This window comes from Pseudophryne corroboree, chromosome 12 (assembly GCF_028390025.1).
Source record: "Pseudophryne corroboree isolate aPseCor3 chromosome 12, aPseCor3.hap2, whole genome shotgun sequence".
Classification (NCBI taxonomy): domain Eukaryota; kingdom Metazoa; phylum Chordata; class Amphibia; order Anura; family Myobatrachidae; genus Pseudophryne; species Pseudophryne corroboree.
In genome coordinates, this window is record NC_086455.1 from 10,516,500 (window position 1) to 10,531,959 (window position 15,460).

Below are 15,460 nucleotides of genomic sequence, written 5' to 3' on the forward strand. Positions count from 1 at the left end.
GTTCACTATCTCGGTGTGTAAAGGTCTACAACAAGTACTAGAAGGTTTGGGTGGGTTTACGGACGATGGATTGCATCGGGAGAATTGCCTCTCTGTCCTGTATGATGTTGTCTCGAGCCTGCGACCAGCCACTCCTCTGCCCTTACTTGTTGTTTTGTATTGTACTACATATTTATGTTGCGTAGTCAGCGTTATATCTCTATACTGTACTTGAGCAATCTTTGATGCTCTGCGACATTCTGTTTCTTATATGTTTGTTTTGGAAGTTAAGCCTACACATCTCTATTGCTGTAATTGAAAGTTTTTAGAGTTGGGAATCTTGAAAATTGGAAAAGACAATAAAAGATTATTGAATTAAAAAAAAAAAAAAATTAAAACTAAAAGGGGCCGACTACGGAAATTCCAGGATATAGAAATAGGAAAGGAGGTTAGCAGCGATTGGTTGGTAAGGACTCCTCCTACCCAATGACATCATAATGTATGCCGTTACTGCTAAATCAAACCCAATACTAGCATGTCAGTGGCGGTTACCCATGGTTACCCAGGTGTCGCCATGGGTGGCAGCACCTGAATAGTTACTGTTAAAACAGATGTAGAACCAATGAAATATAAGTCAAACATTTCGGGAGTCGGGCGTCCGGTGTCAGTGGGGGGCGCTGTTCCATTTTAATTTGCTGTAGAGGTCCTCTGTCATTACATTAAGCTGGCAGCACATATATTAGCAGAGTGGTCTTACAGAAGTGTATTCATACAATCTATTGTTATATTTCCCTGTGATCCACACAGACCGTTCTGAGGAAACCCTGCTGACATGCTGTGGATGCTTTGCACGGGGCACAGGGCAATTAACCACTCCAAAAACTAACAGATCAAAGTCAATTTATTTACATATTTTAAATACAATTAACTTTTTTTTCCAGTCTCGCCCCCTTTTCCCACCAACACGACTTCTCACAAGATACATCTTGAGCAATGAGCAGATATCGGAGGGTCCGCAGGGGGGTAAAGGGGGTTAAGTCGTACCTGACAGGCAGTGGAGGCAGCCATCTTTAGGGCTGAGAGAGCAGCTTATCAACTCTAGGATCCAGGCTCATAGTGTCTCATGGCTCAGTGACGTCGGCTGGATTCCTGTCACGCTTGGTTCATGTCACAAAATGGCTGCCACCACTGTGTGTAGGTGATGTGTTAATGTTAAGACAAAATTATGCAGCGTTACAGAGAAGTTACCTCACTAAGAGAAGGGTAGAGATGGGGGACATGAGGACAGATTGGTGGAGATGGAGGACATGAGGAAAGATGGGTGGAGATGGGGGACATGAGGAAAGATGGGTGGGGATGGAGGACATGAGGAAAGATGGGTGGGGAAGGAGGACATGAGGAAAGATGGGTGGAAATGGGGGACATGAGGAAAGATGGGTGGGGAAGGAGGACATGAGGAAAGATGGGTGGAAATGGGGGACATGAGGAAAGATGGGTGGAGATGGAGGACATGAGGAGAGATGGTTGAAGATGGAGGACCTGAGGAAAGACAGGTGCAGATGGAGGACCTGAGGAAAGACAGGTGCAGATGGAGGACCTGAGGAAAGACGGGTGTAGATGGAGGACCTGAGGAAAGACGGGTGAAGATGGAAGACCTGAGGAAAGACAGCTGAAGATGGAGGACCTGAGGAAAGACGGGTGAGTATAGAGGACATGAGGAAAGATGAGTGGATATTTAGAATATGAGAGGAAAGATGGATAGAGATGGTGAAGATGTAGGATACGAGGACAAGAGGTATGGAATCTTCCTAGGATCTACATATGAATTCCACATTTAAAGGGACATGATAAATACAAAACAAAAGGTAGACAATTCACATGGGTGACTATATTCTATGAATAGGGCAAGACGGGTCATAGGCGCCACCTTAGAGATGAATGAGGCTGGATTTGAGTTGAGTGTCAGAAGACAAGTCACAGATTTCTTAAACCTTCTTCTTCTTGCGACCTGTCAGAAAGAAGGAAATGTGATACACCTTGCTTAGAATTTCAGCATCAATCGGTCCTACTGTGCAATAACCTCCACTGATACAAGCAGTTTGTTTTGTGGATTCCACCAATTTCCAGGAATCAGAGTTGGGTAGCTGGACAACCTCTACTACGGAAAGGTCTGTGGTGAGGACTTCATTGGGAATATGTTATACTATCCAATAAGATTGTCATTTATCTGTACAAATTGTAGAAATTCATAGGCAATAATGTCTCCACCTGACCACACTCTCCACAGTTACTTACAGATCAGGATAATGTTATATATTGTGCTTGTGATACATACAGTCCTTCTGAAGAAGGTGGACACTTACGGATTTCCAGATTCTTGGTGATTGCGGATGATGCTCGGGCCCTTGGTCCCTGCTGTGTAAAGTGGTACCCATAGCGTATTATAGAAGGACTATTCTCCAGCATAGAGGCCATCTCCATCTCTACGGTGTCTCCTAGGTTCTGATGCTGAAGGACATGAGACATGAAAGCACTTTAGGAACTTATCTAATCTGTGATATTAGCAGTTTACAATAATTGGTAGTAATGAAACCTTTAATCCTGATCAATAGTGGACGGTCTCTAGCAATGGATGCACAAACCATCTCCCCTTAGATGTGGACCATCGAGAACTTGTCCATAAGTATTAATGGGACAGTGTCTACAGAGCATAATATTCATTGTAGACAAAGGTACATGGTGGGGCTTGCGGCAAATGACAGGATGACTACTCCGGAGCCATCATCCTAGGCATGGTTTCTATAAGATAGGGTGTCGAGGGATGTTACCGAACTCTATCGTCTAAAAAACCTAGGCCCCATCTCCAATCGGCTTATAGCTTATACACAGGCCTAAGACACAAGATTTCTGTATGTATGGACGGAGCCAGTGATAACGTTGGAGGGTCCTGCCGTCTCCTTCCTCCTCCTATAGACACATGCCCAGGTAAGGCAACGCACATCATGAATGTGGTCTTACCTGGTTATCCACCTTGAGCTCAGTCAGAGTAGAGTTATGTTTCATGGCCTGAATGACAGCCAGCATCCCCGCGCTGGAGATAAAGTTTGACTCAATGTTCAAGCTCTCAAGAGTTTTATTTTCTTTCAGCATTTCAGCCACTGCCTGCGGAGAGACAGAAGAGGTTACCCAATACACCGCGAGTAGGTGGCAGCAAAGTCTACATTGCCTGGTGATATTGGCCATGATATCTCCAATAATGGGCACAATATCTGTAATATCACAGTGTACTGGCCACTATATCTATGCCCTGCCCCTCCCCTGTGAGATCGTTCAGAGTGTATGGCACCCGATATCTGTGCTCCACCCCTGGGGAGGAGACATTTCCCCACTCCTCCCCCTGTGAGATCTTTCACGTAACTGACCACGATATTTGCGCTTTGCAACTGGGGAGGAGACATTTCCCCGCTTCTCCCCTGTGAGATCCCTCACGATGGACACAATATCTGCGCCTCGCCCCCGGGGGAGGAGAAATTTCCCACTCCTCCTCTGTGTGGTCTCTCCCAGTGTATTAGCCACAATATATGTGCCCCGCCCCTGGGGAGGAGACATATTCCCGTTCCTCTGCTGTGAAGGAACAAGGGAAATGTCCTTCGGAACACCACGGCAGGGCATATACTGTCCGATGCAGCCATCTTGTAACTAGGTCCGTTTCTAGGGCTGGGCAAGCTGTGCAATCGCATGGGGTGCCTGTGGCCACGGCCTCTTTCTGACAGTATTCCAAGCGGTCTGTCCATCCGCATGGAATACTGTTGAAAATGTCTCACCCAAAATGGCCGCCACCTCAAAAGAGACATTTCCTGAAGGATGCTAGAGGAGGCAGCTATTTTGGGAGGGACATTTGCTAGAATGAGCTGGAGGCAGGAGTGAATAGCGCTGCAGTGCAGGGACCGCGGCAGAGGCAGCAGCATGAAATAACCCCTGGCAACGAGCAGAGAGAGTGACAATTTTAAGGGGCTTTACTATGTGACTACTTTTGTGTTCGTACTGGGACCAAATTGTCTAGAAACAGCCCTGCTTGTAAGTTTAAAATATTACATCAGACACAGCATGTCCGACCGATATTTTTAGATGGGTTGCGCGTATACATTGTACCATTATATGGGTGATCCAGCGGTGCAAGTGTGCGGGTACGGGTGGGCACGGCATACCCTTAATAATTTAGCCGTGGGTACGCCGTACCCACACCGACGGGCCGCCGCTCCTTGTCCCTCCCTCTGCTGCTCACCACCGCTTCCGCTGATGTGAGTGGAGGAGAGCGCAGCAGGTGTCTTCGTTCAAATCAGCGCCGCCCGTGAGCCAATCAGAGCTTACGCGGACTGCGAGCTTTGATTGGTTCACGGATCGGCGCTGAATTGAACTGAGACACCTGCACCCGCCGAAGACTGAGAGGAAGGAGAGGCACAGGCTGCGCTCTCCTCCCCTCACACAGACACACACAGGACAGCAGTGGTGAGCAGCAGGGGAGGGGGGCCTTCAGGTATACCTGGCACTGGGGGCATATCTGGCCCTGAGGGGGCATGTATACCTGGCAGTGGGAGCATATCTGGCACTGGGGGCATATCTGGCAGTGGGGGGACATGTGTATCTGGCACTGGGGGCATACCTGGCACTGGGGGGGACATGTATATCTGGCACTCTGGGGGCATTTGTGTATCTGGCACTCTGGGGGCATTTGTGTATCTGGCACTCTGGGGGCATTTGTGTATCTGGCACTCTGGGGGCATTTGTGTATCTGGCACTCTGGGGGCATTTGTGTATCTGGCACTGTGAGGCAATGTATATCTGGCACTGTGAAGCAATGTATATCTGGCACTGTGAGGCAATGTGTATCTGGCACTGTGAAGCAATGTATATCTGGCACTGTGAGGCAATGTGTATCTGGCACTGTGAGGCAATGTGTATCTGGCACTGTGAGGCAATGTGTATCTGGCACTGTGAGGCAATGTGTATCTGGCACTGTGAGGCAATGTGTATCTGGCACTGTGAGGCAATGTGTATCTGGCACTGTGAGGCAATGTGTATCTGGCACTGTGAGGCAATGTGTATCTGGCACTGTGAGGCAATGTGTATCTGGCACTGTGAGGCAATGTGTATCTGGCACTCTGGGGGCATTTGTGTATCTGGCACTGTGAGGCAATGTGTATCTGGCACTCTGGGGGCATTTGTGTATCTGGCACTCTGGGGGCATTTGTGTATCTGGCACTCTGGGGGCATTTGTGTATCTGGCACTCTGGGGGCATTTGTGTATCTGGCACTCTGGGGGCATTTGTGTATCTGGCACTATGGGGGCATTTGTGTATCTGGCACTCTGGGGGCATTTGTGTATCTGGCACTCTGGGGGCATTTGTGTATCTGGCACTCTGGGGGCATTTGTGTATCTGGCACTCTGGGGGCATTTGTGTATCTGGCACTCTGGGGGCATTTGTGTATCTGGCACTCTGGGGGCATTTGTGTATCTGGCACTGTGGGGCAATGTATATCTGGCACTGTGGGGCAGTGCCGTAACTAGGCATTTTAGCGCTGTGTGCAAGAAACGACATTGGCGCCCCCCCCCCCCCCATGCAAGATAGGGGCAGTGCGAATATATAGGGGTGTGGCTTCATGGGGAAGGGGCGTGGCCACAAAATAATAGCAATTCATACTACGGTGCACAGTAGTCTCCATTATTCAAATTACGCTGCACAGTAGCGCCACTACACCAGGTAGAGCCGCTTTTATACATTACAGCAGACAGCGTCCCCCTTTTTACACATTATAGCAGACAGTCCCCCTTTTTACACATTGCAGCAGCCAGTCCCCCTTTTTACACATTGCGGCAGCCAGTCCCCCTTTTTACACATTGCGGCAGCCAGTCCCCCTTTTTACACATTGCGGCAGCCAGGACCCCTTTTTACACATTGCGGCAGCCAGTCCCTCTTTTTACACATTGCGGCAGCCAGTCCCCCTTTTTACACATTGCGGCAGCCAGTCTCCCTTTTTACACCCCCTTTTTACACACTGCGGCAGCCAGGACCCCTTTTTACACATTGCGGCAGCCAGGGCCCCTTTTTACACGCCAGACCCCCTTTTTACACATTGCAGCAGCCAGGGCCCCTTTTTACACATTGCGGCAGCCAGTCCCCCTTTTTATACATTGCGGCAGCCAGTCCCCCTTTTTACACATTGCAGCAGCCAGGCCCCCTTTTTACACATTGCAGCAGCCAGACCCCCTTTTTACACATTGCAGCAGCCAGGACCCCTTTTTACACATTATGGCAGACGGTGTCCCCCAGAGAGAGAGAGAGAGAGGGATATACTTACCTTCTCCCCGCTGACAGGCTTCTCGTGCTGGCATCTCCCTCGGTGCAGGCATCGGACAAGGAGGAGGAGGGAGGGGGACTGGAGCCGCAGCAGCGCTATGTCATTGGTAGTAAGCGCCGCTGCAGCATCCCCCTCTCCTTCCGTATAGGCTGCCTGGCGCTGCTGTGGATGCTGGGATGGAGGAACCGCATCCCAGCATCCACAGCAGCGCCGGGCAGCCAATACGGAAGGAGAGGGGGATGCTGCAGCGGCGCTTACTACCAATGAAATAGCGCTGCTGCGGCTCCAGTCCCCCTCCCTCCTCCTCCTCCTTCTCAGCTGCCTCCGGCGCTTCTCACTCCTCCAGCGCGGCTGCGGCGTACGGCGCAGACTTCATAGGCGGCATGTAATGAGTAAATTTGACTCATTACATGCCGCTGGCCGTGCGCCCTCAGGGCAACTGCGCTGTGTGCCAAGCCCACTTGGCACACACGTAGTTACGGCCCTGCTGTGGGGCAATGTATATCTGGCACTGTGGGGCAATGTATATCTGGCACTGTGGGGCAACGTGTATATGGCACTATTGGGGTCATGTGTATCTGGCACTGTGGGGCAATGTATATCTGGCACTGTGGGGCAACGTGTATCTGGCACTATTGGGGTCATGTGTATTTGCCCCTCTCCCCATATGTGTATCACGCCCCTATTTTCATTGGCCATGCCCCATGTGGCATTTGGCCACACCCATTTCTTTTTTGGTGCACACACACAGTACCTGTAAGACATTTTTTCTACTTGCACCACTGCCGATATCAGGCCAATCACCCAGATAATTGGATAGTGTATGTCCAGCATTAATCATTACATGACCAGGTCTACGCTTTCTGCAGCAATTTTTATTAAGTGTTGACACTCCTAACTCTATGCTGCCATCTAGTGGCTTAGTTTGAGTATAGCAGCTTTTATAAAATCTAGGGCCCTCATTCCGAGTTGTTCGCTCGCAAGGCGAATGTAGCAGAGTTACACACGCTAAGCCGCCGCCTACTGGGAGTGAATCTTAGCTTCTTAAAATTGCGACCGACGTACGCGCAATATTGCGATTACAAACGAGTTAGCAGTTTCAGAGTAGCTCCAGACTTACTCTGCCTGTGCGATCATTTCAGTGCTTGTCGTTCCTGGTTGACGTCACAAACACACCCAGCGTTCGCCCAGGCACTCCCACCGTTTCTCCGGCCACTCCTGCGTTTTTTCCGGAAACGGTAGCGTTTTCAGCCACACGCCCCTGAAACGCCGTGTTTCCGCCCAGTAACACCCATTTCCTGTCAATCACATTACGATCGCCGGAGCGAAGAAAAAGCCGTGAGTAAAAATACTTTCATCATAGTAAAGTTACTTGGCGCAGTCGCAGTGCGAACATTGCGCATGCGTACTAAGCGGATTTTCACTGCGATGCGATGAAAAATACCGAGCGAACAACTCGGAATGAGGGCCTAGATCTCTTAGTACAGTATATTAGGAGAAACGAGGAAAATGTGGTTAATCACATGTAACCTTTCAACCCCATTTTCCTGCATTATAATGCTTTATGACAAACAGAATCATACATTATTAGTGTCTCAACCAAAAAAAGAGTTCTTTTTAGCCTATTTTATTTCTATGTGGAAGTATAGGGTGGGTGAGAAAAGTCCCATTCACTTCTATTTTTGTGATGTTTATTCTTCAAAATTAGCTGAATCTGTTCGCCACAGCGGTGAAATAAAATTGAGGGGAAGTGGGCAGGACCATCATAACAGCTTGTAGACCCCGGACAAATTTCTTTCCCACCTTTCCTGAGACTCAATAAAATAAAAATCATACCATGCCCCTCCTGCAGTCTGTGCCATCTCTCCACATGCTTCCATACAGTGACTGGCTGCCAGCACTCTGACTGGTGGAGAGCTCCAGCCATCCACCAATCAGAATGCAGCCAGCCATTCACTGCCTGGCTGGGCGGCAGATAGAGAATGCTGCCTCACGTTCTGAGGCCCCTGGAATTGTGGGGCCCTGGGCAGCTGCCCAGTGTACCTATACGTTAAGATGGCCCTGGAAGTAGGACTGAAGAACAAATGTGGTGGAATTTCACTTTCATCCCATAAATAATTTGTATTAAAAAAAAGCAAGCACTTTTAAATATTAAATAAATATGAAAGTGATGCCTTTGGTCGCTGTGATCACCAGCTGCCGCTATCACAAGCGTGGATGGGTATCACAGGCTTACACCTATTTATCAAACATTGTGATGATACTTTTACTGTGCCTGTAAAATATCCTTTCTTTGAGTCAGTGGCGTAACTACTGCCCCCGCAGTCCTCGCGGTGGCTTGGGGGCGAGGGGCTGCGGGGGCGCCACTGATTACAGCAGACTGACATGCGGACGAACGTCCGCATGTCAGTCTGCTTTATTGGAGGGACACGGCGGGCGCAGCGTGTGCCTATCCTGTGTCCCTCCTGAGCCCTGCATCATCTCCGGCGGCCCGCGGGTCTAATAGGGGGAAGTGCCGTCCGTGAGCCAATTAGAGCTCACGGACGGCACTTCCCCCTATCAGACCCGCGGCCGCCGGAGATGATGCAGGACTCAGGAGGGACACAGGAGAGGCACACGCTGCGCCCGCCGTGTCCCTCCAAGTTCTCCAACAAGCGGCGGCTGCACTGCGGCATATCTGTCACGGGGGGGGAGAGAGGAGAGGGTGTCTGGCACCGGGGAATATATGGCCATTGGGGGGGGGATGTCAGGCACTAGGGGGGATATCCGGCACTGGGGCATATATGACACTGTGGGGGGGGGCGGGGGATATCTGGCACTAGGGCATATCTGGCACTGGGGAAGGGGGGGGGGGGATATCTGGCACTGGGGCATATATGGCACTGGGGGGGGGGGGGATATCTGGCACTAGGGCATATCGCACTGGGGGGGGGGGGGATGTCTGGCACTGGGGGGGATATCTGGCACTGGGGCATATATGGCACTGGGGGGGGGGATATCTGGCACGGGGTGGATATGTGGCACTGGGGGGGGGGGGGATATCTGGCACTGGGAGGGAATATCTGGCCCTGGGGCTTATATGGCACTGGGGGAGAATATCTGGCACTGGGGGGGAATATCTGTCACTGGGGATATATGGCACTCGGGGGGAATATATGGCACTGGCGGCATATCTGGCACTGGGGGAATATCTGGCACTGGGGGCATATGTGGCACTGGGGGGGAATATATGGCACTGGCGGCATATCTGGCATGGGGGGAATATCTGGCACTGGGGGCATATGTGGCACTGGGGGGGAATATCTGGCACTGGGGGCATATCTGGCACTGGGGGGGTATATGTGTACATGGCACATGGGGGGGGGGGCTATATTTGGCACCGGGGGCATGTGAGTACCTGGCACCGTGGGGAAATATCTGGCACTGGGGACATATGTGGCACTGGGAGCACAGCCCTAGCAACAAGGACTACCTCCTAGCAACGAGCATGACACCCAGTGCATGAAACACCTGACAACGAGCATGACACCCAGTGCATGAAACACCTGGCAACGAGCATGACACCCAGTGCATGAAACCCCTGACAACGAGAAGGTAATTGAAAAGTAATTAGAAGCCTTACTGTAGGACTTAATGTGTAATGGGCATTACGGTGTGTGGCATAATGTATCACGGACATTGTGGTGTGTGTCATAATGTGTCACAGGCATTACGGTGTATGGTATACTATATCGCGGGCATTGTGATATGTGGTATAATGTCTCAGGGTCATTGCAGTGTGTGGCATAATGTATCACGGACATTGCGGTGTGTGTCATAATGTGTCAGGCATTACGGTGTGTGGTATACTATATCACGGGCATTGTGGTATGTGGTATAATGTCTCAGGGTCATTGCAGTGTGGCATAATACATAACGGGCATTGCGGTGTGTGGCATAGGGTATAACGGGCAGGGCATTGCGGTATGTGTCACAGGCATTACGGTGTATGGTATACTATATCACGGGCATTGTGGTATAATGTCTCAAGGTCATTGCGGTGTGTGTCATAATGTGTCACAGGCATTGTATGTGCTATAATGTATCAGGGGCATTGCAGTGTGTAGCATAATGTATAACGGGCATTGCGATTCCTGTCATAATGTGTCGGGGGCATTACGGTGTGTGGCATAATGTGTCGGGGGCATTACAGTGTGTGCATATTGTGTCATGTGCATTGTTGTGTGCGGCATAATGTCTAAGGGCCATTGCAGTATGTGGCATAATGTATACTGGGCATTACTATAAGGAGGAAAAATGACAAATAATGTAAGGGGCATGAATCAGGATTATTTTTCTTTCCTGTGGTGGCTAACGTCTGGGCGTGCAGGTTGCAAAACTGGGGTATAAGGTAGTCTTTTCCTGCAATACCACGCCCCTTTACGAGAAACCACGCCCATTCCAACAAAACCACGCCCCTTTTTTTTTGCAGCGCGCGCCTTCGGCGCGCGCATATTTGCGGCGCGCGCATATTTGTCCCTTTCTTGCTCCCAGTTATGCAGCGGGGGGGGGGGGGGGGGGGGGGGGGCGCCAAAAATTTTTTGGCTTGGGGGAGAAAAATTTCTAGTTACGCCACTGCTTTGAGGATCTGTAAGATCTGTATATTTCTCTCTTTATGACCCACCTCTTATTCTATAACACATGACAGAGAGATACACACAACCTCCTAACATATACACATGTGAAATCGGAACAAAATAAGACCCCTCCCCCAATCCGCACAAACCCGTTTCAATCTCCATAGAAACGCTGACATTCTGTAAGGAAGGACCAATCACTAGCCTCAGACCACCAATGGTCCAGCTCTTCTGCAGGATCTCCCGCCACATATGAATCCCGTGTTACATGAGCACTTACATAGGCCACGGGGTCGTTACTGCGCGTAGCCACTAAGCTCAGCTTCTTTACGTGGCTGTTACTCTTCATGGCCTCACAGATCTCCTTCAGCGTGGGTATAGGAATGTCCTGCAATGAGGGGAAAACCAGCATTATGTGGCCTTGTACATACACACGCGGCAGCACTACTGTATTACATGGCACCGGCAATGAAATACTCAATACTGGGATACAATAAGTCCCGCGTGTACTAATGCTCCCCCGTTATTGCCACAGTCTTCCCTTCTTCTAATCACTATGTCCAGCAGGACAATGCATCATGGAGGAGCAGGGGTGTAGCGAGGGTGCTGCAGTGGAGCGCCGGAAAAGTTAGAGGGCGCACAGCCACCTGCTCACCCCCTTCTTCTGTCCGATATACCACGGGCCGCTGTATAGGCAGCCACAGAGCAGGAGGAGGAGAGGGGCACACACTGATTTGGACTTTGACACTAGGTAGGGAGCGAGGCAGGTCAAAGGAGACAGCAGGAGACAATGACAGCCAGCACATGCCAGAGGTCTCCCAGACTCTCCCAGATACTTCTGTCCTGCTACACCATACGCTGCTCCGGCTGCTGCAGCACCTCTTTCTACCCTGGCTGCTGCAGCACCTCTCTTTGTCTCAGCTACTGCAGCATCTCTCTCTCTGTCCCAGCTACTGCAGCATCTCTCTCTGTCCCAGCTACTGCAGCATCTCTCTCTGTCCCAGCTACTGCAGCATCTCTCTCTGTCCCAGCTACTGCAGCATCTCTCTCTGTCCCAGCTACTGCAGCATCTCTCTCTGTCCCAGCTACTGCAGCATCTCTCTGCAGCATCTCTCTCTGTCCCAGCTACTGCAGCATCTCTCTGCAGCATCTCTCTCTGTCCCAGCTACTGCAGCATCTCTCTCTGTCCCAGCTACTGCAGCACCTCTCTCTGTCCCAGCTACTGCAGCACCTCTCTCTGTCCCAGCTACTGCAGCATCTCTCTGTCGCAGCTACTGCAGCATCTCTCTCTGTCCCAGCTACTGCAGCATCTCTCGCTGTCCCAGCTACTGCAGCATCTCTCTCTGTCCCAGCTACTGCAGCATCTCTCTCTGTCCCAGCTACTGCAGCACCTCTCTCTGTCCCAGCTACTGCAGCATCTCTCTCTGTCCCAGCTACTGCAGCATCTCTCTCTGTCCCAGCTACTGCAGCATCTCTCTCTGTCCCAGCTACTGCAGCATCTCTCTCTGTCCCAGCTACTGCAGCATCTCTCTCTGTCCCAGCTACTGCAGCATCTCTCTCTGTCCCAGCTACTGCAGCATCTCTCTCTGTCCCAGCTACTGCAGCATCTCTCTGTCGCAGCTACTGCAGCATCTCTCTCTGTCCCAGCTACTGCAGCACCTCTCTCTGTCCCAGCTACTGCAGCATCTCTCTCTGTCCCAGCTACTGCAGCATCTCTCTCTGTCCCAGCTACTGCAGCATCTCTCTCTGTCCCAGCTACTGCAGCATCTCTCTCTGTCCCAGCTACTGCAGCATCTCTCTCTGTCCCAGCTACTGCAGCATCTCTCTCTGTCCCAGCTACTGCAGCATCTCTCTCTGTCCCAGCTACTGCAGCATCTCTCTCTGTCCCAGCTACTGCAGCATCTCTCTGTCGCAGCTACTGCAGCATCTCTCTCTGTCCCAGCTACTGCAGCACCTCTCTCTGTCCCAGCTACTGCAGCATCTCTCTCTGTCCCAGCTACTGCAGCATCTCTCTCTGTCCCAGCTACTGCAGCATCTCTCTCTGTCCCAGCTACTGCAGCCTCTCTCTCTGTCCCAGCTACTGCAGCATCTCTCTCTGTCCCAGCTACTGCAGCATCTCTCTCTGTCCCAGCTACTGCAGCATCTCTCTCTGTCCAGCTACTGCAGCATCTCTCTCTGTCCCAGCTACTGCAGCATCTCTCTCTGTCCCAGCTACTGCAGCATCTCTCTCTGTCCCAGCTACTGCAGCATCTCTCTCTGTCCCAGCTACTGCAGCATCTCTCTCTGTCCCAGCTACTGCAGCATCTCTCTCTGTCCCAGCTACTGCAGCATCTCTCTCTGTCCCAGCTACTGCAGCATCTCTCTCTGTCCCAGCTACTGCAGCATCTCTCTCTCTGTCCCAGCTACTGCAGCATCTCTCTCTCTGTCCCAGCTACTGCAGCATCTCTCTCTGTCCCAGCTACTGCAGCATCTCTCTCTGTCCCAGCTACTGCAGCATCTCTCTCTGTCCCAGCTACTGCAGCATCTCTCTCTGTCCCAGCTACTGCAGCACCTCTCTCTGTCCCAGCTACTGCAGCACCTCTCTCTGTCCCAGCTACTGCAGCATCTCTCTCTGTCCAGCTACTGCAGCATCTCTCTCTGTCCCAGCTACTGCAGCACCTCTCTCTGTCCCAGCTACTGCAGCATCTCTCTCTGTCCCAGCTACTGCAGCATCTCTCTCTGTCCCAGCTACTGCAGCATCTCTCTCTGTCCCAGCTACTGCAGCATCTCTCTCTGTCCCAGCTACTGCAGCATCTCTCTCTGTCCCAGCTACTGCAGCATCTCTCTCTGTCCCAGCTACTGCAGCATCTCTCTCTGTCCCAGCTACTGCAGCACCTCTCTCTGTCCCAGCTACTGCAGCATCTCTCTGTCCCAGCTACTGCAGCCTCTCTCTCTGTCCCAGCTACTGCAGCATCTCTCTGTCCCAGCTACTGCAGCATCTCTCTCTGTCCCAGCTACTGCAGCATCTCTCTCTGTCCCAGCTACTGCAGCATCTCTCTCTGTCCCAGCTACTGCAGCACCTCTCTCTGTCCCAGTTACTGCAGCCTCTCTCTCTGTCCCAGCTACTGCAGCATCTCTCTCTGTCCCAGCTACTGCAGCACCTCTCTCTGTCCCAGCTACTGCAGCATCTCTCTCTGTCGCAGCTACTGCAGCATCTCTCTCTGTCCCAGCTACTGCAGCACTCTCTCTGTCCCAGCTACTGCAGCATCTCTCTCTGTCCAGCTACTGCAGCATCTCTCTCTGTCCCAGCTACTGCAGCCTCTCTCTCTGTCCCAGCTACTGCAGCATCTCTCTCTGTCCCAGCTACTGCAGCATCTCTCTCTGTCCCAGCTACTGCAGCTCTCTCTCTGTCCCAGCTACTGCAGCATCTCTCTCTGTCCCAGCTACTGCAGCATCTCTCTCTGTCCCAGCTACTGCAGCCTCTCTCTCTGTCCAGCTACTGCAGCATCTCTCTCTGTCGCAGCTACTGCAGCATCTCTCTCTGTCCCAGCTACTGCAGCTCTCTCTCTGTCCCAGCTACTGCAGCATCTCTCTCTGTCCCAGCTACTGCAGCATCTCTCTCTGTCCCAGCTACTGCAGCATCTCTCTCTGTCCCAGCTACTGCAGCATCTCTCTCTGTCCCAGCTACTGCAGCATCTCTCTCTGTCCCAGCTACTGCAGCATCTCTCTCTGTCCCAGCTACTGCAGCCTCTCTCTGTCCCAGCTACTGCAGCATCTCTCTCTGTCCCAGCTACTGCAGCCTCTCTCTGTCCAGCTACTGCAGCATCTCTCTCTGTCCCAGCTACTGCAGCATCTCTCTCTGTCCAGCTACTGCAGCATCTCTCTCTGTCCCAGCTACTGCAGCACCTCTCTCTGTCCCAGCTACTGCAGCATCTCTCTCTGTCGCAGCTACTGCAGCATCTCTCTCTGTCCCAGCTACTGCAGCATCTCTCTCTGTCCCAGCTACTGCAGCATCTCTCTCTGTCCCAGCTACTGCAGCCTCTCTCTGTCCCAGCTACTGCAGCATCTCTCTCTGTCCCAGCTACTGCAGCACCTCTCTCTGTCCCAGCTACTGCAGCACCTCTCTCTGTCCCAGCTACTGCAGCATCTCTCTCTGTCCCAGCTACTGCAGCATCTCTCTCTGTCCCAGCTACTGCAGCCTCTCTCTCTGTCCCAGCTACTGCAGCATCTCTCTCTGTCCCAGCTACTGCAGCATCTCTCTCTGTCCCAGCTACTGCAGCCTCTCTCTGTCCCAGCTACTGCAGCACCTCTCTCTGTCCCAGCTACTGCAGCATCTCTCTCTGTCCCAGCTACTGCAGCATCTCTCTCTGTCCCAGCTACTGCAGCACCTCTCTCTGTCCCAGCTACTGCAGCATCTCTCTCTGTCCCAGCTACTGCAGCATCTCTCTCTGTCCCAGCTACTGCAGCACCTCTCTCTGTCCCAGCTACTGCAGCCTCTCTCTCTGTCCCAGCTACTGCAGCATCTC

General features: G+C 51.7%; 1 protein-coding gene across 3 annotated transcripts in view; it reads right to left on the reverse strand.

Annotated features, from left to right (window-relative positions):
• Positions 1–862: 862 nt before the first annotated feature.
• TMOD4 (tropomodulin 4) overlaps positions 863–15,460 on the reverse strand; it is a 62,921-nt gene continuing 48,323 nt past the window's right edge. For all 3 annotated transcript variants that reach the window (XM_063946954.1, XM_063946955.1, XM_063946956.1), the window contains exons 7-10: positions 11,236–11,343; positions 2,998–3,141; positions 2,343–2,487; positions 863–1,987 (exon numbers count right to left, since the gene is read on the reverse strand). In XM_063946954.1, coding sequence (XP_063803024.1) covers positions 1,965–1,987; positions 2,343–2,487; positions 2,998–3,141; positions 11,236–11,343 — 420 coding nt within the window. In that variant the 3' untranslated portion in view covers positions 863–1,964. The remainder of the gene's footprint in view (positions 1,988–2,342; positions 2,488–2,997; positions 3,142–11,235; positions 11,344–15,460) is intronic.